We start from the raw sequence: 23,207 nt of genomic DNA on the forward strand, positions 1-23,207 counted from the left end.
CTAATAGCTACAACATCATAATTCCAGGTATCAATCCATGCTTTAAGCTCATCCACCTTTCTTACAATGCTCCTAGCATTAAAATAGATACATTTAAGATTCTCTCCATCTCCTCCTCTCTTTCCATCCCTAACAATGCATTCAAATTTATTATCCTTTTCTTTCTTCTCCCCTACATCTTTGGGCTCCACTACCTCCACTACCAATCTCTGGTTTCTCCCATTGAGCCAATGTCTAATCCAATTTACTACCTTACCATCTATACCTAGCGACTGAATCTTCCTAACTAACCTCCCATGCGGGACTTTGTCAAAGGCCTTACTGAAGTCCATGTAGACAACATTCACTTCCTTGCTTTCATCCACTTTCCTTGTAAACTCCTCAAAACACTCTTAATATATTTGTTAAACATGAACAACCGCACACAAAGCCATGTTGACTCTCCATAATAAGACCCTGTCTATCTAAATAATTGTCGATCCTGTCTCTTAGTACTCCTCCAATATTTTACCCACTACCGACATCAAACTTACCAGCCTATAATTTCGGGAATTGCTTTTAGAGCCTGCTTTAAACAACGGAACAACATGAGCTGTCCTCCACATCTCTGGCACCTCACCCGTAGATAACGACATTTAAATATATCTGCCAGGGCCCCTGCAATTTCAACACTCGTCTCCTTCAAGGTCTGAGGGAATACCCTGTCAGCTCCTGGATATTTATCTACTCGCCTCAAGATAGCAAGCACCTCCTCTTCTTCTATCTGTATAGGTTCCATAACCTCAATACTTGTTTGCCTTATTTCCATTGACTCCATGCCAGTTTCCTTATTAAATACTGACGCAAAAAGAACATTTAAGATCTCCCCCATTTCTTTTGGTTCCATGCATAGCCGACCACTCTGATCTTCAAGAGGACCAATTTTATCCCTTACTATCCTTTTGCTCTTAAAATACCTGATGTAGCTGTTCTGATTATCGTTCACCCTGACTGCCAAAGCAACCTCATGACTTCTTTTAGCCCTCCTGATTTTTTTCTTAAGTATTTTCTTACTCTTTTTATACTCCTCTAGTACCTTATTTGCTCCCAGTTTCTTATACATGTCATACGTCTCTCTTTTTCTTTATCAGAGTTCCCTCGAGAACCAAGGTTCCTTATTCTTATTCATTTAGCCTTTAATCCTGAGACTTTGTTCCCAGGGTGTCCTGTTGGGCCATCCGGAAATGATTTCAGCTGGTGACAACCCTGTTTTCCCCTGTGGGGTAACCCTCATGTGGAATCGGGCTAATGGTCGGACCTTCAACCAAGTGAGTCCAGTCTCCGCTGTTAGTCTGGCCAGTTTACTCTTCAGAGTGCCATTGGCTCTCTCCACTCTGCCAGCGGCCCGTGGGTGGTGTACATAGTGGAATTGTTGCTTGATAGCTAGTTCGTTACATACCCCTTCGTTTGCTTTCACCACAAAGTGTGGACCATTGTCAGAGCTCAGCATCTCTGGCAGGCCGTACATGGGAATTATTTCCCGTAATAATACCTTCACAACAGTCAGCAGTATTAATGGTAGTTCGAAAAGCTTCAACCCATCTACTAAGCGCGTCTATAATAAATAAGCAGTATCTATAGTAATGTACTCGAGGCAATTCAATGAAATCAAATTGTAGACACGAAAAAGTTTCACCTGTCAAGGGAGTCGTACCCGGTGTGCAGGGTACAGGTTACCAACCATTCCCTCCTTTTCCAAGTGTGTACAGTTATGTACATAATTGACCAATGTTGGTAAAAACTGTGTAGGAACACAAACCTGTCCCACTGGGTGATCCAAAAACCTAGGTCGGGGTCTTTCCGGCATCCCATCTGGGACTACAGTTTGCGCTCATCCTCAGAGACATCCCCCTGAAAAGTACGCACCTCCCTCATGTCTGGCAAACCCATTCTGCTTGAATCACGGAGGGTTGCTTGACGGGAACCCGAGCGGACTACAACTACCGAGGATTGTGCCGCACTTTTCGCTGTCTCATCTGCTAAAGCATTGCCTGTAGTGACCAGGTTAGACATGCGGGCGTGGGCTGCACACTTAATAATAGCCGAAACTCGAGGTAGCTGCAGAGCGGTGAGTAAGTTGTTTACAAAGGTGGCATTACTAATGGGGTGGCCAGAGGAAGTCAGGAATCCCCCTGTTCCCAGAGAGCCCCGTAGTCATGTACCATTCCAAACGCATAACGGGAGTCTGTGTAAACGTTCCCATTTCTGTCTGTTGCTGGGATACAGACATGAGTCAGAGCAAACAGCTCAGCCTTCTGGACGGAGACAGCTGCTTCAAAAGAGGCCTGCTCAATTACTTCACTGTCCGTCACTATCGCATAGTCAGAATCTCGTTTTCCTGATGGATCCGCAAAAGAGCTTCCATCCTCGTAAAACGTTGCTTCAGGCTTGAGGGGGTATTGCAGAATGGATGGGAGAGTCTGTCCTTCTTTCACTGTGATCCAGACAGGGGGCAGTTGGTGCGGCCGACTTCATGGCCTGAAATTGCCCAGAGATGTGTTGCAACATCTTGGGTTTGGTCAATATTAAAAGAGAGTTTTACTAGATGTCCCGTCTTCACTTCTGACTCCTTCCAGTATCGGAGTTGGCCCACGGGAAATCTCACCAGTCTCCTTCCGTGCTGGAGGCTTGTTTTGTCAGGGTGTAGGCAGGGAACCCAGGGCAAACCCTGATGCTGGTATGGGCAGCCACCAGTCCTGTCTGTCGCAAAAGGAAATCCAGAACTTCAGACAGTAATGAACTGCCCTCTCTTCCTTTGACCTGTCCAATCACCCTGAATGGGAACTTCTGTCCCTCGAGGGCTGCATAAATATGACTTTCCTCAGTTGAGCACCCCGTGGGGTCAAAGTACAGAGTCACATGAGTGTCGGCCGCTGGCAGAAGGGGTTCAAACTCAGTGGAGTCCAAATTAAGTGCCCACCACTGCGGGGGTTCAGAAATTGGGGAAGCTGTCGGTTGATCGCTAGTTGCAGGGTGATACCAGTGTCTCTGCATAGGATCTCGACTTCCGACAGACAGAGCAAGTCTCTCCCTGCTAGTTTACACCCCCGACTGGTGGTGACTGTAAATGAAACCTCACACTGGTTCCCCTGGAATTCCACCTGCAGTGGCTGGTTATGTGAACACGTACATCCTATGCCTTCAAAGCCAGACACAGTGACTGCGGCGTCTGTTAGCTGGAATCCCTTTTCTGATACTGTTTCCTGATCGAGAGTGGTTGTGGTTGCCCGCATATCAATCATAAACGGAATTGGAATTCCAGAAACTTGCAATATTACATTGGGCTCTTCCTGAGGGGTGGAAATCACATCCTTGCTTGTCCGTTTCTAAAAGGGTTGTTTTCCCCACCTGTCCCGTGGCAGCTTTCTGTTCTTCTGTTCCCATTTCTGATCCCCAGATGTAGCCCGCTCGCATCCTTCTTTCCACTGAACATATTCTCCTTTAATATTAGTTCCCTTCAGGGTTGATCGGGATTCGAAATTCAGGTCGCAATTTTATGTCAAAGCTCAACGTATTCCATTTCGGTCATTGTCAGGCCAATCCATATTACTTTTATATATTTTATATTTTTGCAATACTTTAACATGAAATAATAAAGAGCAGTCCAGAGCAAGACAAACATACACATTCACAGGTACGGACCGGTATAACGATCTTGCAGAACAGGTGGAAGTGAAAGATGTTTACTTTGTAAGTGAAGCAGTTACCTGTCGCATGTGGAACGGTGAAGATACTGCTGCACGAGAGTGGGTAAACCGCTCAAGAACACAGAGTGCTGTCGAACAACATTGCAGCAAGCAGTAAATAGAGAGCAGCGAGGTGATTGAAAGTTGGGGCTGGGCGATTCTGTTTCGAGGCTGACAACGCACCACTCCATATTACTCAAGGAAGCGTGGTTTCCTAGTGCAAATATACTGTAATCGATTCCCAAACGGGCGAATGAGACCATGTAGAGCTGAGACGTGAATATTCTGACTGATCACGTGAACCCAGAGTGTCAAACATGACCACCAGCTCGTTGAGCAGGGTCTGTATCTGACCAGTAATTTTATTCCTGACACGGCGGTCGTCAATCGCCCAAAATGTATTCAGATTAAAATTGGGCTTTTCCCTTGCCCTATCAATCGCCTCTGTATAGATTGCCACACAGCCCGGGTTACGGCGACACAGTATAGAAAGCTATCGACAGCAGCACTGATAGCACTTGGTATAACCGGGCGCTGTTGGCCACAGGGTGGAATAGACAGAGGGGCCCCATCGGTGCGGTACCGCACTTCTGCCTCGACTACTACTGGTTTGGATGCCACTGCGGGTGAGACGCGATGAATGATACTGGCATTCCTCTTAACTTCTTCCCACTGTTCATCCTGGTATATCCGTTCTATATTAGGTGGCCCACATCTCTCACTGTCAGCGTCCTGTCTTTCTACAGATGACGAGGAGGGGACACTGTGGCGTCGGTGCTCGGCCTGGGCCTGATTAGGTCCTGAAACATATCCTCTCTAATCGCGGTGTTCGGGTCAGCGTTGGGGGACAAAGCCATGGTTTGGTGATACAGGAATTTGAAAAGTGACACCTTACCACGGGAGGCACAGGAATTTGAGAGATGACACCCTATTACGGGTGGCCTTTTATATGACAGTGTGAGGGAGGGTATCATGAGTTCCGGGGGTCCGGGTGCAAATTACTGTCAGAGTAAACCCATTATTTGGATGCGTAGGATTAGATATATTGCGTCCATCATCACAGGTGATTATCAATAAACACAATACTGATACAGATAGTAACAACATAACACATTGTTATTTTCGAGGAATGACCGAAATCGAAAGCATCTATTAGGGAAAAACCCTTTCGGTAAACAATAGAATATATGAAATATAAGACAATAGAAACCTGATGCATCACTCAGAAAAGCCAGTTTGAAGGGACGGTGCTTGGAGAAAGATCTTGTGTAACCGTAGTGTATCACATTGAAAAGCGTGTCTAAAGGGACTGTGATATCGGAGAACCTGCACGTACCTTTTTTGTGATGAAAGCCTTTCCTTTGGTAATGCGGTGATGCAGTTTGCTCTGTGACAGATTGCAGTTTTGCCGAACAGATGAAAGGAAATCACACCGCGTATACACCTCTTTTTTAAATGCCACGATGGACGGGATATGGCTGAAAGGTCTCTATTGGCCAATCACTTATTGGAGGTATCTTGATGATGGTGACCTGGCAGTTTTAGGAGAGGAGCTAACAGGTGTATTTCATGTCAAAACACGCCTTCTGTTTTTTTCATCCAGTGGAATAATGAGTTAACTGCACCAACCCCCTCAACTTGTTTCCATACCTATTCTCCTGAAGCCATAACTAGCCCCGGAGCAGAATTATGTAAGGTTGATTTATTATCTCTGTACCGGGTGTACTCAACCTCCAACCTCCCATACCAGTTTGTCCTTTATGTATCACCTGATCCTCATCTACGCAAGCTCCTTTGTCTGAAATTGCACGCTATCCTGGTCGCTGGGGAGGGTCAGTAGCATTATCTAACTTGTTTTTCAGGAGCCCTATGCCCACATGGGAGAAACATCAATGCGCGCTCTGTGTCACGAGCGCTTACCCATATTGCAAACTCATTATTCCTCAGTTATATTTAGCTATGGCTTACACACCCTACTCGTTTTCATGTTAGAACAGTCGAGAAAGAGATAGACAGTTGTCATACCGGGCACAGGACTTGGAGCAAAGCAAAGTCAATGGGGTGATTTGACAGTATTTGCTACGTGCTGTCCATATCTGTCACTGCCATCTATTACCCCTATACTTTCTTTGTCCCCTGTCACAGATCTGTCACAATGCTGAAAGCAAAAACGTAGGTCACTCCTTTATTTTTGTATGAATCCATCGGATGATGGCAAAGCTGCCAAAACACCTGGTCGATATCCACGCACTCGGATGACCGACCGTGGCTCGGGTCGCAGAAAGCAGATCTGATCAGGAGAGTCGTTGTAGGAGAAGAGATGACCGACCGTGGCTCGGGTCGCAGAAAGCAGATCTGATCAGGAGAGTCGTTGTAGGAGAAGAGATGACCGACCGTGGCTCGGGTCGCAGAAAGCAGATCTGATCAGGAGAGTCGTTGTAGGAGAAGAGATGACCGACCGTGGCTCGGGTCGCAGAAAGCAGATCTGATCAGGAGAGTCGTTGTAGGAGAAGAGATGACCGACCGTGGCTCGGGTCGCAGAAAGCAGATCTGATCAGGAGAGTCGTTGTAGGAGAAGAGATGGCCGACCGTGGCTCGGGTCGCAGAAAGCAGATCTGATCAGGAGGGTCGTTGTAGGAGAAGAGATGACCGACCGTGGCTCGGATCGCAGAAAGCAGATCTGATCAGGAGAGTCGTTGTAGGAAAAGAGATGACCGACCGTGGCTCGGGTCGCAGAAAGCAGATCTGATCAGGAGAGTCGTTGTAGGAGAAGAGATGACCGACCGTGGCTCGGGTCGCAGAAAGCAGATCTGATCAGGAGAGTCGTTGTAGGAGAAGAGATGACCGACCGTGGCTCGGGTCGCAGAAAGCAGATCTGATCAGGAGAGTCGTTGTAGGAGAAGAGATGACCGACCGTGGCTCGGGTCGCAGAAAGCAGATCTGATCAGGAGAGTCGTTGTAGGAGAAGAGATGACCGACCGTGGCTCGGGTCGCAGAAAGCAGATCTGATCAGGAGAGTCGTTGTAGGAGAAGAGATGACCGACCGTGGCTCGGGTCGCAGAAAGCAGATCTGATCAGGAGAGTCGTTGTAGGAGAAGAGATGACCGACCGTGGCTCGGGTCGCAGAAAGCAGATCTGATCAGGAGAGTCGTTGTAGGAGAAGAGATGACCGACCGTGGCTCGGGTCGCAGAAAGCAGATCTGATCAGGAGAGTCGTTGTAGGAGAAGAGATGGAGGAAGAAGAAGAGGAGATGGAAGTAGAACAGGCGAGGCAGGAATGCGGCGTCGGTAGCGGTAATGGAAGCGCAGGGAAGGCCGATGGCGGGTGGGCAGGGCAGCGACGCTGTAAACGTTGCCACCGCCATCGCTGCGGCAGACCTACCGCCCCTAAAACGCTTTGACGAGAGCAGGGACGAGAGTGACCCTAAACCAGGACCATGTCGCTATGTTATTTATTATTAATTGGTTCATAGCAGCCGCAAACCTGTCATGTAATAGGGACGCGGGGTCATAGTCCTTTCTACCAAACTGTTCAGGGGAATTTCACAGTGCATCCTAACTCAATTTCCTTTTTATGGTTCCTTTTCCTTTGATGGTTTAACTGGAGAAAAAAAGATAATTAAGGGTGGGAGGTAAATGACATCACAGTCGAAAGTTTGTCCTTGGGCGGAGTAGGTGTTGATTCCTGCCGCTGGGGCTAAAGGGTAAAATGTCACATAAAGACCACTATACATCTGACATTCAACTGTTTCTCTCGTGATTTCCTGATGTGTACCATCATTATACCGAACGGTCACGACCCCATCCTCTATACGGTCGACAACAGCAAGTCTGCTGCAAGTTGGTATCTGCTTGCCCTGTACCACCCAAACGTTACCTTTCTCATAAATACTTTGCCCCCTCCTCGGTAAAGATGAAACTCTATCTCTGTTGGAGATACCTTAGAAACTGCTGTTGCATCTGTCTCGCTTCCAAATTTGGGTTCCGACAGGAGATCTTATATGACAGCTGTAGGCTCCGCCCCCTGGCTGCTCTGAAACAACTATCAGTGTATTCACTCCTACCCCTGTTACTGTCGAATATCCGCAATGTACAGGGGGTCTGTGGGGTCGCACCCGTCCGGTAGGACCCTTGAATTTAGAATATCAACCGTTCACCTTGTCACAACATTGAATTGCATAGATCCAATAGCCTCAGAAAATAAAGGGTCCTCCATCTGTCTTTGATTAAACCACAATATCTGAGTATGAAACATCCTTTTCTTCACGTCCCTCCTGGCCAGGTGTATAGAAGAGTCTGATCTGGGATCCACGTGTGGTGCGAACTGGGAGACGCTGCCCGATAGGATAATGATCCTCTTATCGCGCTCGGTCGCATCCGTTTCCTCTGGTGATCGAAATAACTTTCGCATAGCCTGGGCTGACGAGATGCCATATTCATCAACGACTACAACCGCGCTCCGGATGCACGAAGGAGCAAAACTGCACCTCGACGTCACGGCAAATTTTATGCGGGTGGCACGCTTTCTACATCTCAAAGAGAGACGTATACAATGATGGTGCATTGATGCCAGTCAGCACGATATCCCGATATTTACTTTTATATTTCTGTATCTAGATCCTGCTCGGTATTTAATAACTCACTGTCATTTATTCCGAATATGTTGTGACGTCATGGAACGGTATCTGATTATTCAGCGCGCCGGCGGCAGCCCTGGTAGTTGTAGTTAGAGTTGTACAATCATGCAATCCAACATCGTGCATTAGCGAAACAAGAAGACGGATCGAGTAGGACTTCCCGGTCCCAGCGTCACCGGTTAGTAATAACATCATAGACGTGTCCCTGGTGAGAAAGAATAAATCTAATACTCCATAAGCCCACTCCGTCTGCATCTGATGAGCAAACGTCTGTAAGCGGCGCCCCGCTGGGTCACACACGGTGTGTTCATGCTCATAGCTCGCTGACATAACTGATCGTTAAGTGGTCGTCCAGACACTAGCCAGATGAGTACGGTTGCCACAGCAGAGAGATCTAATAGTGGGCCGACTACAGAGACGCCTTCCCTTGGATTCGTCAAATTGCAGGTTGATTATGATATCAGAATTGCACAAATGGCATAGATATACAAACTATCATAACTAGGTATAACCTGTATTCACCGATGTATATTATATATACCACCTATTTGTCACCAGGTGTAAACAATAGTTTGGTATAACAACACCTATAATTTACGCGCTGTATTTGACAAACTATTGTCAGGTCTACCACGTCGGAGCTCGGCAGTATTGGGACAGGTCGATTCGTCAAATTGCAGGTCGTGAAGTAAAGCAAGTGTTTGATCAGCAGATTAATGTAGAAGTCTGAGAATAGCGATGAACTGTCTGTGCGATTCCAGGAATCGCACAGCATCGGCCGTTGTGTAAAAGGAACAGGTGGAAGCAGATAGATGGTCGGGACAATTGATATATTTCCCCAGATCGGTGAGTGTCACGTAGGCGTATGGAACCATCTGCATCAGTACGAACCACGAAATGAATTCGCAAAAGATATTAGGGTACCAAACTGTAATGATATCTTTCGTTGCATGTATTAGATCTCCACTGAGCCCGATTGCCGCAGAGGGGTCGGGGTCCGTCTGAAAGAGCTGAAATATGTAATGAATTAGCAATTGTCTGCCATCGAACGAGTTAGTCGTGTGTTCCAACGTTTGACGAAACATTTCATCAGATGTAGCTATCGAACACATGTTGGAATAGAATTCATTACGGGTCAAGAGGATAAATGTATATTCAGGTGTATTTTTGTATCGATGCCGTAGATGTTCGGGTAGCCGTTCCCGGCGCGCCCGTACAACATCGTTTTCATTCAGTCGTCTATTCTGCATCAGTGAATCTATTAAAACCATTAAAGGCACATCGTGAAGGGAGTCATTGATTACGCGCCCATTTAGATCGGTTGGAACCCCTGCCATATCAATGTGCTTTCCCGTATACGTGTGGAGCCTGATCTTCAGAATACGTCAATTCTTTTACAGTCATATGACGCTACGTAAATATCAAAGATTGATAAACGACCCTGAATTCGTTGGGCTTTTGAAATGTAATAGGAGCTAGCAGCTGCAAGCTCTTCTTCCTTTCATTTGTAATACCAGCAACACTTCGCTTTCTGGCAATGATACTTTGTGCAATGGCGGTCGCGTGCACATTCGCAATGATCTGCTTCATAAGAGCTGTATAAACAATAAGCCCACCCGCAGGAGCAGCTGTTATTAGCGTTCCTAATGGTTCCAAGTTCAGCGTCATGATAACTATTAAATTCGTTTAATAGTTTAATCACAGTATCAAGTCATTTTAATATTAATCTGCGGAATACAAGCATGATTGCAACCGAAGTGCCGCAGAAACTGGTCGCCTCGGTCATTTGAAATTTGTGATAATACTGGGAATAGCGATAGGGATAGGACACGGAGTGTCCTTACGAAGAAATAGAGAACACACCCTCTTTACCAACAGGTCGTTTTTTTATTTTTTGCAAGACTGGAAGAAACCACTGTCATACCACCGCATCTAATGCTTCTTATATAAGATACCATGAAGAAGATGTTTACCTGCCTCACCAACGGGTGGTTTGTGTAACTAACGATATCTCTCTGTAACAAATATGATGTAAATACTAATGGCAATGCATTGTATACAGCAATCTAACTATATACTGGCAACGATTAACTGCCCAGAAACACCTTATAGTTCCGGTTGCGCGGAAAGTTCGTGCATCCCCCCTCTACGGACCCTCCCCCCAGCGGAACACCCCTCGGACGACGGGAATGGCATCCCCAACGCCCAGACCATACACGCTATCCACTGGGCCATTATGCACCCACTCTTCCTCCGCAGACGTCCATGCACCTGCACAGGCTGTAGTGGCCATATTACCCTGCCCGTGGACAGACAACAGACCCCAACACATCATCTCCATACTGTACCAGACGGATGCATTTCAGTAGATGGGTCGTCGACCAAGACATTCGGAATCTATTAAACGATACTACCGGGATACTACAGGAATTAGCCAAGGGGTTAAGGAAACCTATCACATCGCTGATGGATAAGGGGAATGTACAGACATCGTTAGCGGCCTACCGGCGAGGTCAACCTGTTGGACTACCACGGGAACGCCATACTAGATTGCTACAAAAAAGCACTCGTGCGTCGTTACCTCACCCGACTAACAGCAACAAAGAGGCAGAAAGCCACACTCGTGTTTTAGGACGAGTCGGACCCACGATGGGGCACCTTACTAGCAGCGGACTTTCTATCACGACCGGGACACAATACCCCCAGTCAGCAATTCGTCAATTGCATCAGAATTAACAGCAAATTCGGTTTTTGTCTCCTCCATAAGTCAGCTATGTATCACTTGACCTGCGCCCGCCGTTTACTGTGTGACATTTTCAACCACCCCGAAACATCTCTATCGGGTCTGTACGCGTGCTTATACCGGATTCACCTAGAAACGGCATTGCTCAATAAGTAATTGTTCAATAGATCGGCTCTCGTTGATAAGCTATTACTGTGTAGATAAAGTATATAGACTAATTTATAAAGACACGGCACCGTGCCGGTTGTACACAACAACAATTCAGCTTGGTATATGAACTGTATCAGACGTATTTATTAACACAATGTACCCGCTAATAGTTATAAGTAAAAAGGTCCCATAGACCTATTTATTGAAAGTTCTCGACTGTATACTACTCTAAGCGATAACTGTAGCCGTATATAACATCGATAGATGTAATTGTCCTGTATTTCAAATAACTTACTGTCATACCACTAAATAGACAATAGATTCTAGAAACATATCTCAGGGTTTTATATTTGGGAGTATTATCTCCGGTCTGTATATTTGGGAGGACTGTCTCAGGAGTCCCTATCTCGGGTCTCTATATCTCGGGGTACTGTCTCAGGGTGTCTTTATCTCGAGATATAGTTACAGGGTTTATTACCATTTTAAGATCTGTACAAGTCAGAGTTTGTTGACCGTATAATCTAATATATTTCTCTTACACAGGTGTTAAAATGCCAGGAACAGGCCCATCACCTCCCCCGAGAGCCCGACTGCGTTCAGGCGATAGGCCTCCGCTATCACCAAGACTGAAACGCATTTCTTTTAAGGCAAAGCTCCAACTCCACCGCCAACACCGGATCGACACAGATAATTCAGATGAAGAACCGCCACAATTTAAAACGATACGGCGTCGTAAACGAAAGGCCCCAACAGAAGCAGGCCAAAACGGGAAAAAAGGAAGAAAGGGGAAAAAGGTCAGATTAACAGACACAACAGAGCACCAACCCGGGACGAAAGTGCCGCTACCCGAGGAAGAGAGAGAGATGCAAGGAGAGGGACCACCGAGTGAAGGGGGACAGGAAAGGGAAGGGTGTTCACCGGGAGAAGGGGAGCGGGGACACTCAAAAGAAAGCGAAACACCCCCGAGGGAAGGAGAGGACGATAGAGAGAACCACCAGCGGAGGAGGGGGAGGGCGGAAGCAAAGACCCGACACAGGGAGCGGGTGAGGGAGAGGAGAAAGGCGGAGGTCTAGAGACACCACAAGGGGAGGGAGAGGAGGAGCAGGACGGAGGGAGACAGCCGCCACCGGGGGAGGACGGAAAGAGAGAACCACCACCGGAGGAGGGGGAGGGCGGAAGCAAAGACCCGACACAGGGAGTGGGTGAGGGAGAGGAGAAAGGCAGAGGTCTAGAGACACCACAAGGGGAGGGAGAGGAGGAGCAGGACGGAGGGAGACAGCTGCCACCGGGGGAGGACGGAAAGAGAGAACCACCACCGGAGGAGGGGGAGGGCGGAAGCGGAGACCCATCACCGGGGGAGGGGGAGAGAGAGAAGGAAGACGGAGGCGGGGACCTGCCACCAGCGGAGGGGCAGTACGGAAGGGGAGAGTCGCCACCGGGCGAGGCGGAGGATGGAAGGGGAGAGCAGCCACTGTGGGAGGGGGAGGGGAAGGAGGACGACGGAGGGGGAGGAGGATGACGGAGGAAGAGACCAACCCCCGGTGGAGGAGGGGGACGATGGAGGGGGAGACCAACCCCTGGGGGACGACGGAGGGGGAGACCAACCCCCGGGGGAGGAGGGGGACGATGGAGGGGACCAACCGCTGGGGGAGGAGGAGGACGACGGAGGGGGAGCCCAACCACCAGGGGAGAGAGAGGAGGATGACGGAGGAAGAGACCAACCCCCGTGGAAGGGAGAGGAGGACGACGGAGGGGGAGACCAACCCCCGGTGGAGGAGGGGGACGATGGAGGGGGAGACCAACCCCTGGTTGACGACGGAGGGGGAGCAACCCCCGGGGGAGGAGGGGGACGATGGAGGGGACCAACCGCTGGGGGAGTAGGAGGACGACGGAGGGGGAGACCAACCCCCAGGGGAGGGAGAGGAGGATGACGGAGGAAGAGACCAACCCCCGAGGAAGGGAGAGGAGGACGACGGAGGGGGAGACCAACCCCCGGTGGAGGAGGGTGACGATGGAGGAGAAGCCGAACCCCCAGGAGAGGGGGAGGGCGGAACGAGAGAACCACCATCGAGGGAGGAGGACGGAGGCGGAGACCACCCCCCGGGAGAAGGGAAGAGCCGCCAGCGGGGTACGAACCGGTAGCGAAGTGGGGAACGGGAGCGGTACCTCCTTGGGAGGAAGAGGAAGACTCCACGGAAGGGGAAGCGCAACGGGACGAGGAAGGACCCACAGAAAAGGAGAGGGGAAGAGAAGAGGAAGGACCCACGGGAAAGGAGGGTGGGCAAGAAATGGAAAGACACACAGAGGAGAAGAGAGCAGAAACGGCGGGAACAAGCAAGGAATTCGACAACACAGGTGACAACGAGGACACTGAAAGGCGGAAGAAAAGAAGAAAAAAGGAAAAGGAAAGGAAACGTACAGAGAGAGAAAGAAGGGAACGGACGTCTGAAAGGAAGCAACGGGAACGCGGAAGAAAGGACACAAACAGAGAAGGAGGGTCCGGAAAATTGCGATTGTGATGTCACCGTGACAGGCAAACAACAAGCAGTACAGAATACGGGCCGGTATTAAATCCAGAACACGTCCCTGCGCCACTCATAATACGGAAATCCAGGGCACGGAGAGGTCAGACCCCCAATCCTACAATGGCTGAATCTCCAGGACTACCAGAAGGTATTGAATTACACGAGCCCAGCAGCGACAGCGATGGATCTTTTTCTTCAGCAAGAGACACTCACTATAAAGGGTGTGGAATAGATATCAATCCCAATTTAATCATGGCAGATAGGTTTAATAGGAGAACTACAATAACAGTCGATAACGGCCTGTAGTTTGTGAAAAACAGCATAAAACTGGCGGCCTGGAAGTTATCGACACGAGAAACGGTCCAAGACCTAACAGAAAGGCTGATTAATTTGAAGGGAGTTGTCATCGAAGGGACAAAAGCTATACAACGGGCAATCGCCCACTACAGAAAAATGAAACAAATCCTACTAAAGCCACCAGAAAATACCACATTTCCAGCTCCAGCCTTGACAAGTATGAGCCATGAATCGCCACCAATAGGATTTAAAATTCGGCAATCGACCGACCAAGCCCCATCCACGTCAGCACAGGCCGGACGTTCGGAGGATGTGGAAATTGTGACAGTCCCAGAGGGTGACACAGTGCACTCCAACGAAGACGCCCTCGGGAAATATAGACTAACTAAACACGCACAAAAACATCACTATCAACTACACAACAATGAATCTTTCCTCGGAGTAATGACTGACAATGACATTGAGGACTCTAAATTCCTCATAGGTAAAGACATGGCTCATTGGTTGCAGCGCAAGCTCCTTGAAAGCCGACGCAACACGATCGAACAACAGCAACAGGTAACGGAGCAACCGATTCTGATCGAGTCCGATTCTTCAGCGGAAGAGACAGAGGCCGTAGCTGGACCATCACACTCAACACCCGTACGAACAATCATCAAGAAGGAACCGGACGAGCTAGGACCCGCGGGGGCAACAAGCCATCCATTAGGAGCAACCGAGTAAATCACACCACCTTCCGGTACCAGTAGCGATGACGACAGTGATGGAGACAACGGAGGTGAAGAGGAAGATCATGGGGACATGGAACAAGAAGAGCAAGAGGGCCAAGAGGAGACAGATCAGCATCAGGGGGATCCCGAAACAGAACGCAGACGGCGCAGGAAACAGCGGGCACATGAGAAATTTAGCCACTTCACTAGTAAATGGCGCAGAGGCGGAACCGGCGACGATACAGACGGGGCCGCAAGACCAGCTCACCGCGACCATTCACCGATCAGAGATGCGAATCGCCGCAAGCAGAAACACAGAATAGCACCTGATCACGAATATGCAGTAAACAAGGGAAAAGAACTACTTCTAAAATACCAACTCACCGGTATCTCAGGCACCGACTTCCCTGCCCTAAACGGAATGACGAAAACAATGGTAGAAATAAAAGTAAGCCCCGGTAGCAGAGCATCACTGGACATCCGGCGCAGTAATATTCCGAATAAAAGAATGCAAAGAGGAATGGGCTGGACTCCAAGGCATACCCCAAGGAGATACGATCCTAACGATATTAGGATCTACGGCTTCAACTTTCCATCAAAGGGGATCCGCGATATAGTAAATCCACAGACGATAATACTTTATCTCTCAAAGGAAAGGGACGTAATGACAGCGTTCCAAATGTACACACCTGGCTTGAAGAATAGAGCTTTCCAACAAAGCGACATCCAAGCCATGTCAGAATGTACAGGTCCCAATCATAAGCGGAGACTGATTGTCATGGCCATCGTTTCCAAAAGCTCCCAAAATAAGAATATCAGCCTAACGTTTAATGAATTTACTGTGAAACATACCTAAAGACCTTCCATGAATTTAAGCTTAGGGCCAGGGAGATTTGCCATGTACAAATTGGTACCCGCTGAACAGAAGAAAAGTCGCGTACTTTTGAATGAAATAAACGGTTTTATCAATTCGGTCAACTGTGGGGAGGACACGGTCTTCTGCGCATACATTTCAACCGGTAGTATACCATTTAGCGACGACAGACAAGGCCACGACGAAGATGATGGGGACGAAGGAGAACCGGAAGCCGACGAGTAGACACAGAACATTCAGTATTTTAACTGACCAAAAATGTTTGTACAAAGAACCAAGGCAATCTCAACCACCAGTAGTTGTTGAACAAAGAGACACCAGTATTGTCAGCGTTTGTAAAGAAAATCGCAATCACCAATAATTGTTGAAACAGAGATGACTAAAACCTAAACGTTAGTACTGTCGGTATCCGAGATAAATTATTTTGTAATGTAAAAACAATCACAATTTTTTTTTACAATTTAAAATATAATTATTTTATTAAATACATCATATAGTTTACGCACCGTTATTTACATTTTGTACTTTACACTTTACTTATCAATTAGGTGACAGATAGAACTTCGGTCCAATATGAACCGTGATTACAATATGAACTGTGACATTTCACCTGTCAACCAGATATCAAACGTTTGTCCATCTAACACGCATTTATGACTTGTGTTTTACATTTCACTCGTCAATCAGATATCAGCCATTTGTCGCTCTACCATGGCTTCATCCTCATGTTTTACAATTCACTTGTCAGCTCTTGATGGAGCTTTCCATCCGCGATTCAATAATGGTTGTCGCGAGCCTCATCGGACAGCCGCAAAGCCAAATTGACGAAGCGCCAATTTGAAGACGATACTAATCACCAGGAGGCGGCGCGTCCATCTGGCTATATATACACCACACAACGAACAAACCGCTATCGCCTATTATACTATTGACGATGGTCTCCTTGGTAGTTCACTGTCTCGAGCTCACAGGCCTTCTTTCACTGGCGTTCGTGTGGAATCTCCTCTGTGCGCCCCTGATCGTACCATTGCCAGTCACGTCGGTGTCCTTGTAGATCAGAGTCTTTTGTGCCATTCTTCTGGCTACTATATGGATTGTGCTATGGCTCCCGGAGATTGTACGTACAGGCTACACCTGCTACCACGTATATCGAGATGGAGAATTGCCTGAACTACCCACTGTCCAGGAGCAAAGACTACATTTGGAGGAACGGGAAAAACATTGGTCCTGTATACCAGAGCGCACTAGCAACTAAAGACATTCGGGAGCATTTTCAATAATGACCAGAGCTCGATGTCATCAATATATCTATGGATCTGTTTATAACAGTGACTGGATTACCATTTTGGATTGCTCACCTCGGAAAAGAACTGAACGTGAAGGACAGTTACATACTGACTGAAGACAGTAGAATCTATGACGGGCCCGTATACGGGAGGCAGGATACGGGCCCGTATATCGGTAGACCGGGGTGACGGGCCCGTATATGGATAGACAGGGGTTACGTGCCCGTATACGGGAGTCATGATACGGGCCCTTATATCGGTATCCCGTATATGGATAGACCGGACACGGGGTGGCGCTCCAGCGTGACGGGCCCGTATACGGGAGGCAGGAGACGGGCCCGTATATCGGTTGAACGGTTGACGGGCCCGTATATGGATAGACCGGCCAAGGGGTGGCGCTCCGGCGTGACGGGCACGTATATCGGTAGACCAGGGTGACGGGCCCGTATATGGATAGACCGGCCACCGGGTGGCGCTCCGGCGTGACGGGCCCGTATTCCGCCAACCATATACGGGCCCGTCACCCCGGTCTACCGATATACGAGCCCGTATATGGTTGGCGGGATATGGGCCCACATAAGAGTAACGGAAGGTCCCCCTCCGGGGTCTAAACCGTATATGGGCAGTGGAAGGTACACCCGGACAGCCGTTCCATATACGGCAGCAACATTCTCAAGAAGTCCAGATGGCTAATAGAGGAGCAGCAGTGAACATTGAGCAAATCAGGCGCCTTTCTCCATTGGAGGCTGGCGTAACACTTGTAACTCCACCCCATGTTATATTTGATGGGGGTATGCTGTGTCAGTCATTCCTGTCGTTAGGGACATTAGCAACTAAGTCATCAATACAAGATTACTCAATTATTGTTAATAAACTGGTACATGCGCAGTAAAGTCACACGAATCTAAGGCCCGTTAATTTTGAGATGCTTGCTTCATTTTTGAATAATTCTGCTTGAGAGATCTGGAACTGTTCTATTAAGGGGTGCGACGGGTATACTCTCTTACACATGCGCCATCCATGTCTGTGGATCCATTAAGGGGATGGTGTGTATCCATTAAGGGGTTGGTGTGGGTCCATTAAAGGGGTGGTGTGGATCTGTTAAGGGGTGATTTTTAATATAATGAATTATAGAAGCAATAATAATTGTATAAAATATATCTTTTTTATTAATAGAATATATCAGTATATTCATCAATATACATCCAGAGATAAAATGTTATATATATATATATATATGTTTCTTATATTTACTGTACGCATAGCTTATTACATGCAATTTACATTACAAGTATTATACAGTTCCTCATCTTATCAGTTTAGAGGTTTTCTTCACTTCTTCAATGACTGCTGACAATTGACTGGTCCATTCGTAAATCGCTATATCGACATCGGTTCCTGCATTTCTACTATACATCAAATACATCGTAGCTAGCGTGAGCAAACCTAAGAAACATAATGTAAAATCCTGTCTCCAAAAAGAGGTTGCACAGCTTGCCAGCGTCTGGCAGAGCTTTATCAGAGATAAAATTTAGATTACTAAAATTACTAGTAGTTTACTGTCTCGAGCTCGCAGGCCTTCCTTCACTGGCGTTCTTGTGGAATCTCCTCTGTGCGTCCCTGATCGTACCATCGCTAGTCACGTCGGTGTCCTTGTAGATCAGAGTCTTTTGTGCCATTCTTCTGGCTACTATATGGATTGTGCTATGGCTCCCGGAGATTGTACGTACAGGCTACACCTGCTACCACGTATATCGAGATGGAGAATTGCCTGAACTACCCACTGTCCAGGAGCAAAGACTACATTTGGAGGAACGGGAAAAAGCGTGGTCCTGTATACCAGAGCGCACTAGCAACTAAAGACATTCGGGAGCATTTTCTATAATGACCAGAGCTCGATGTCATCAATATATCTATAGATCTGTTTATAACACTGACTGGATTACCATTTTGGATTGCTCACCTCGGAAAAGATCTGCACGTGAAGGACAGATACGTACTGAGTGAAGACAGCAGAATCTATGACGTGCCCGTATACGGGAGGCAGGATACGGGCCCGTATATCGGTAGACCGGGGTGACGGGGCCGTATATGGATTGACCGGCCACGGGGTGGCGCTCCAGCGTGACGGGCCCGTATACGTGAGACAGGGTACGGGCCGTATATCCGGAGACAGGATACGGGCCCGTATATCGGTAGATGGGGGTTACGTGCCCGTATATGGATAGACCGGCCACGGGATGGCGCTCCGGCGTGACGGGCCCGTATACGGGAGGCAGGATGCGGGCCCGTATATCGGTAGACCAGGGTGACGGGCCCGTATATCGGTAGACGGGGGTTACGTGCCCGTATACGGGAGTCAGGATACGGACCCGTATATCGGTAGACCGGGGTGACTGGCCCGTATATGGATAGACCGGCCACGGGGTGGCGCTCCAGCGTGATGGGCCCGTATACGGGAGGCAGGATACCGGCCCGTATATCGGTCAACCCGGGTGACGGGCCCGTATATGGATTTACCGGCCACGGGGTGGCGCTCCAGCGTGACGGGCCCGTTTACGGGAGACAGGGTACGGGCCCGTATATCGGGAGACAGGATACGGGCCCGTATATCGGTGGAACGGGGTGACGGGCTCGTATATGGATAGACCGGCCAAGGAGAGGCGGTCCGGCGTGACGGGCCCGTATACGGGAGGCAGGATACGGGCCCGTATATCGGTAGACCGTGGTGACGGGCCCGTATATGGATAGACCGGCCACGGGTTGGCGCTGCGGCGTGATGGGCCCGTATTCCGCCAATCATAAAAGGGCCCGTCACCCCGTTCTACCGATATACGGGCCCGTATGTGGTTGGCGGGATATGGGCCCATATATGAGTAACGGAAAGTCCCCCTCCGGGGTCTAAACCGTATATGGGCAGTGGAAGATACTCCCGGACAGCCGTTCCATATACGGCAGCAACATTCTCAAGAAGTCCAGATGGCTAATAGAGGAGCAGCAGTGAGCATTGTGCAAATCAGGCGCCTTTCTCCATTGGAGGCTGGCGTAACACTTATAACTCCGCCCCATGTTATATTTGATTGGGGTATGCTGTGTCAGTCATTCCTGTCCTTTGGGACATTAGCAACTAAGTCATCAATACACGATTACTGAATTATGGTTAATAAACTGGTACATGCGCGTTAAAGGCACACGAATCTAAGGCCCGTTAATTTTGATATGCTTGCTTCATTTTAGAATAATTCTGCTTGAGAGATCTGGGACTGTTCTATTAAGGGGGGCGACGGGTATACTCTCTTACATATGCGCCATCCATGTCTGTGGATCCATTAAGGGGATGGTGTGGATCCATTAAGGGGGTGGTGTGGATCCATTAAGGGGGTGGTATGGATCCGTTAAGGGGTGATTTATAATATAATGATTTATAGTAGTAATTGTATAAAATATATCTTTTTATTAATAGAATATACCAGTATATTCCTCAATATACATCCAGAGATACAATACAATATTTATATGTTTCTTACATTTACTCTACGCAGAGCTTATTACATGTAATTTACATTACAAGTATTATACAGTTCCTCATCTTATCAATTAAGAGCTTTTCTTCACTTCTTTAATGACTGCTGACAATTGACTGGTCCATTCGTAAATCACTATATTGACATCGGTTCTTGCATTTCTACTATACATCAAATACATCGTAGATAGCGTGAGCAAACCTAAGAAACATAATGTAAAATCCTGTCTCCAAAAAGAGGTTGCACAGCTTGCCAGCGTCTGGCAGAGCTTTATCAGAGATAAAATTTAGTTTACTAAAATTACTAGTAGTTTACTGTCTCGAGCTCGCAGGCCTTCTTTCACTGGCGTTCGTGTGGAATCTCCTCTGGGCGCCCCTGATCGTACCATTGCTAGTCACGTCGGTGTCCTTGTAGATCAGAGTCTTTTGAGCCATTCTTCTGGCTACTGTATGGATTGTGCTATGGCTCCCGGAGATTGTACGTACAGGCTAGATCTGCTACCACGTATATCGAGGTGGAGAATTGCCTGACCTACCCACTGTCCAGGAGCAAAGACTACATTTGGAGGAACGGGAAAAAGCGTGGTCCTGTATACCAGAGCGCACTAGCAACTAAAGACATTCGGGAGCATTTTCTATAATGACCAGCGCTCGATGTCATCAATATATCTATAGATATGTTTGTAACAGTGACTGGATTACCATTTTGGATTGCTCACCTCGGAAAAGAACTGCACGTGAAGGACAGATACGTACTGACTGAAGACAGTAGAATCTATGACGGGCCCGTATACGGGAGGTAGGATACGGGCCCGTATATCGGTACACCGGGGTGACGAGCTCGTATACGTTTATACCGGCCACGGGGTGGCGCTCCAGCGTGACGGGCCCGTATACGGGAGACAGGATACGGGCCCGTATATCGGGAGACAGGATACCGGCCCGGATATCGGTAGACCGGGGTGACGAGCTCGTATATGGATAGACCGGCCACGGAATGGCGCTCCGGCGTGACGGGCCCGTATACGGGAGGCAGTATGCGGGCCCGTATATCGGAAGACCAGTGTGACGGGCCCGTATATCGGTAGACGGGGGTTACGTGCCCGTATACGGGAGTCAGGATACGGGCCCGTATATCGGTAGACCGGTGTGACGGGCCCGTATATGGATAGACCGGCAACGGGGTGGCGCTCCAGCGTGACAGTCCCGTATACGGGAGAAAGGATACGTGCCCGGATATCGGAAGAGAGGATACGGGCCCGTATATCGGTAGACTGGGGTGACGGGCCCGTATATGGATAGACCGGGCCACGAGATGGCGCTCCGGCGGGACGGTCCCGTAAACGGGAGGCAGGATGCGGGCCCGTATAACGGTAGACCAGGGTGACGGGCCCGTATATCGGTAGACGGGGGTTACGAGCCCATATACGGGAGTCAGGATACGGGCCCGTATATCGGTAGACCGGGTGACGGGCCCGTATATGGATAGACCGGCCACGGGGTGGCGCTCCGGCGTGACCGGCCCGTCTACGGGAGGCAGCATACTGGCCCGTATATCGGTAGACGGGGGTTACGTGCCCGTATACGGGAGGCAGGATACGGGCACGTATATCGGTAGACCGGGGTGACTGGCCCGGGTATGGATAGACCGGCCACGGGGTGGCGCTCCGGCGTGACCGGCCCGTCTACGGGAGGCAGCATACGGGCCCGTATATCGGTCGACCGGTGTGACGGGCCCGTATATGGATAGACCGTCCAAGGGGTGGCGTCCGGCGTGACGGGCCCGTATACGGGAGACAGGATACGGGCCCGTATATCGGGAGTCAGGATACGGGCCCGTATATCGGTAGACGGGGGTTACGTGCCCGTATACGGGAGTCAGAATACGGGCCCGTATATCGGTAGACCGTGGTGACGGGCCCGTATACGTTAGGCAGGAGACGGGCCCGTATATCGGTTGAACGGGGTGACGGGCCCGTATATGTATAGACCGGCCACGGGACGGCGCTCCGGCGTGTCGGGGCCGTATACGGGAGGCAGGATGCGGGCCCGTATAACGGTAGACCAGGTTGACGGGCCCGTATATCGGTAGATGGGGGTTACGTGCCCGTATACGGGAGTCAGGATACGGTCCCGTATATTGGTAGACCTGGGTGACGGACCCGTATATGGATAGACCGGCCAAGGGGTGGCGCTCCGGCGTGACGGGCCCGTATTCCGCCAACCATATACGGGGTCTAAACCGTATATGGGCAGTGGAAGGTACTACCGGTCAGCCGTTCCATACACGGCCGCAACATTCTCAAGAAGTCCAGTTGGCTGATAGAGGAGCAGTAGTGAGCATTGTGCAAATCAGGCGCCTTTCTCCATTGGAGGCTGGCGTAACACTTGTAACTCCACCCCATGTTATATTTGATGGGGGTATGCTGTGTCAGTCATTCCTGTCGTTAGGGACATTAGCAACTAAGTCATCAATACAAGATTACTCAGTTCTGGTTAATAAACTGGTACATGCGCAGTAAAGGCACACGAATCTAAGGCTCGTTAATTTTGAGATGCTTGCTTCATTTTAGAATAATTTTGCTTGAGAGATCTGAGACTGTTCTATTAAGGGGGGCGACGGGTATACTCTCTTACACATGCGCCATCCATGTCTGTGGATCCATTAAAGGGATGGTGTGGATCCATTAAGGGGGTGGTGTGGATCCGTTAAGGGGGTGGTATGGATCCATTAAGG

General features: G+C 48.9%; 1 protein-coding gene across 10 annotated transcripts in view; it reads left to right on the plus strand.

Moving 5' to 3' along the window:
- LOC132386398 (hepatoma-derived growth factor-related protein 2-like) overlaps positions 1-12,562 on the plus strand; it is a 28,212-nt gene extending 15,650 nt beyond the window's left edge. For 7 of the 10 annotated variants that reach the window (XR_009509518.1, XR_009509513.1, XR_009509512.1 and 4 more), the window contains one exon: positions 11,799-12,562. Coding sequence is in view for 1 of the 10 variants with exons in the window: in XM_059958670.1 (XP_059814653.1) it covers positions 11,799-12,328 (530 nt within the window). In the remaining 9 variants the exon portion in view is untranslated. Of the gene's footprint in view, positions 1-5,121; positions 5,239-5,870; positions 6,233-8,007; positions 11,437-11,798 lie in introns of those variants that run through there. The other 3 variants (XR_009509516.1, XR_009509517.1, XR_009509511.1) reach the window with 3 other exon arrangements.
- Positions 12,563-23,207: the final 10,645 nt, after the last annotated feature.

This window comes from Hypanus sabinus, unplaced genomic scaffold (assembly GCF_030144855.1).
Source record: "Hypanus sabinus isolate sHypSab1 unplaced genomic scaffold, sHypSab1.hap1 scaffold_1142, whole genome shotgun sequence".
Taxonomy (NCBI): Eukaryota; Metazoa; Chordata; class Chondrichthyes; order Myliobatiformes; family Dasyatidae; genus Hypanus; species Hypanus sabinus.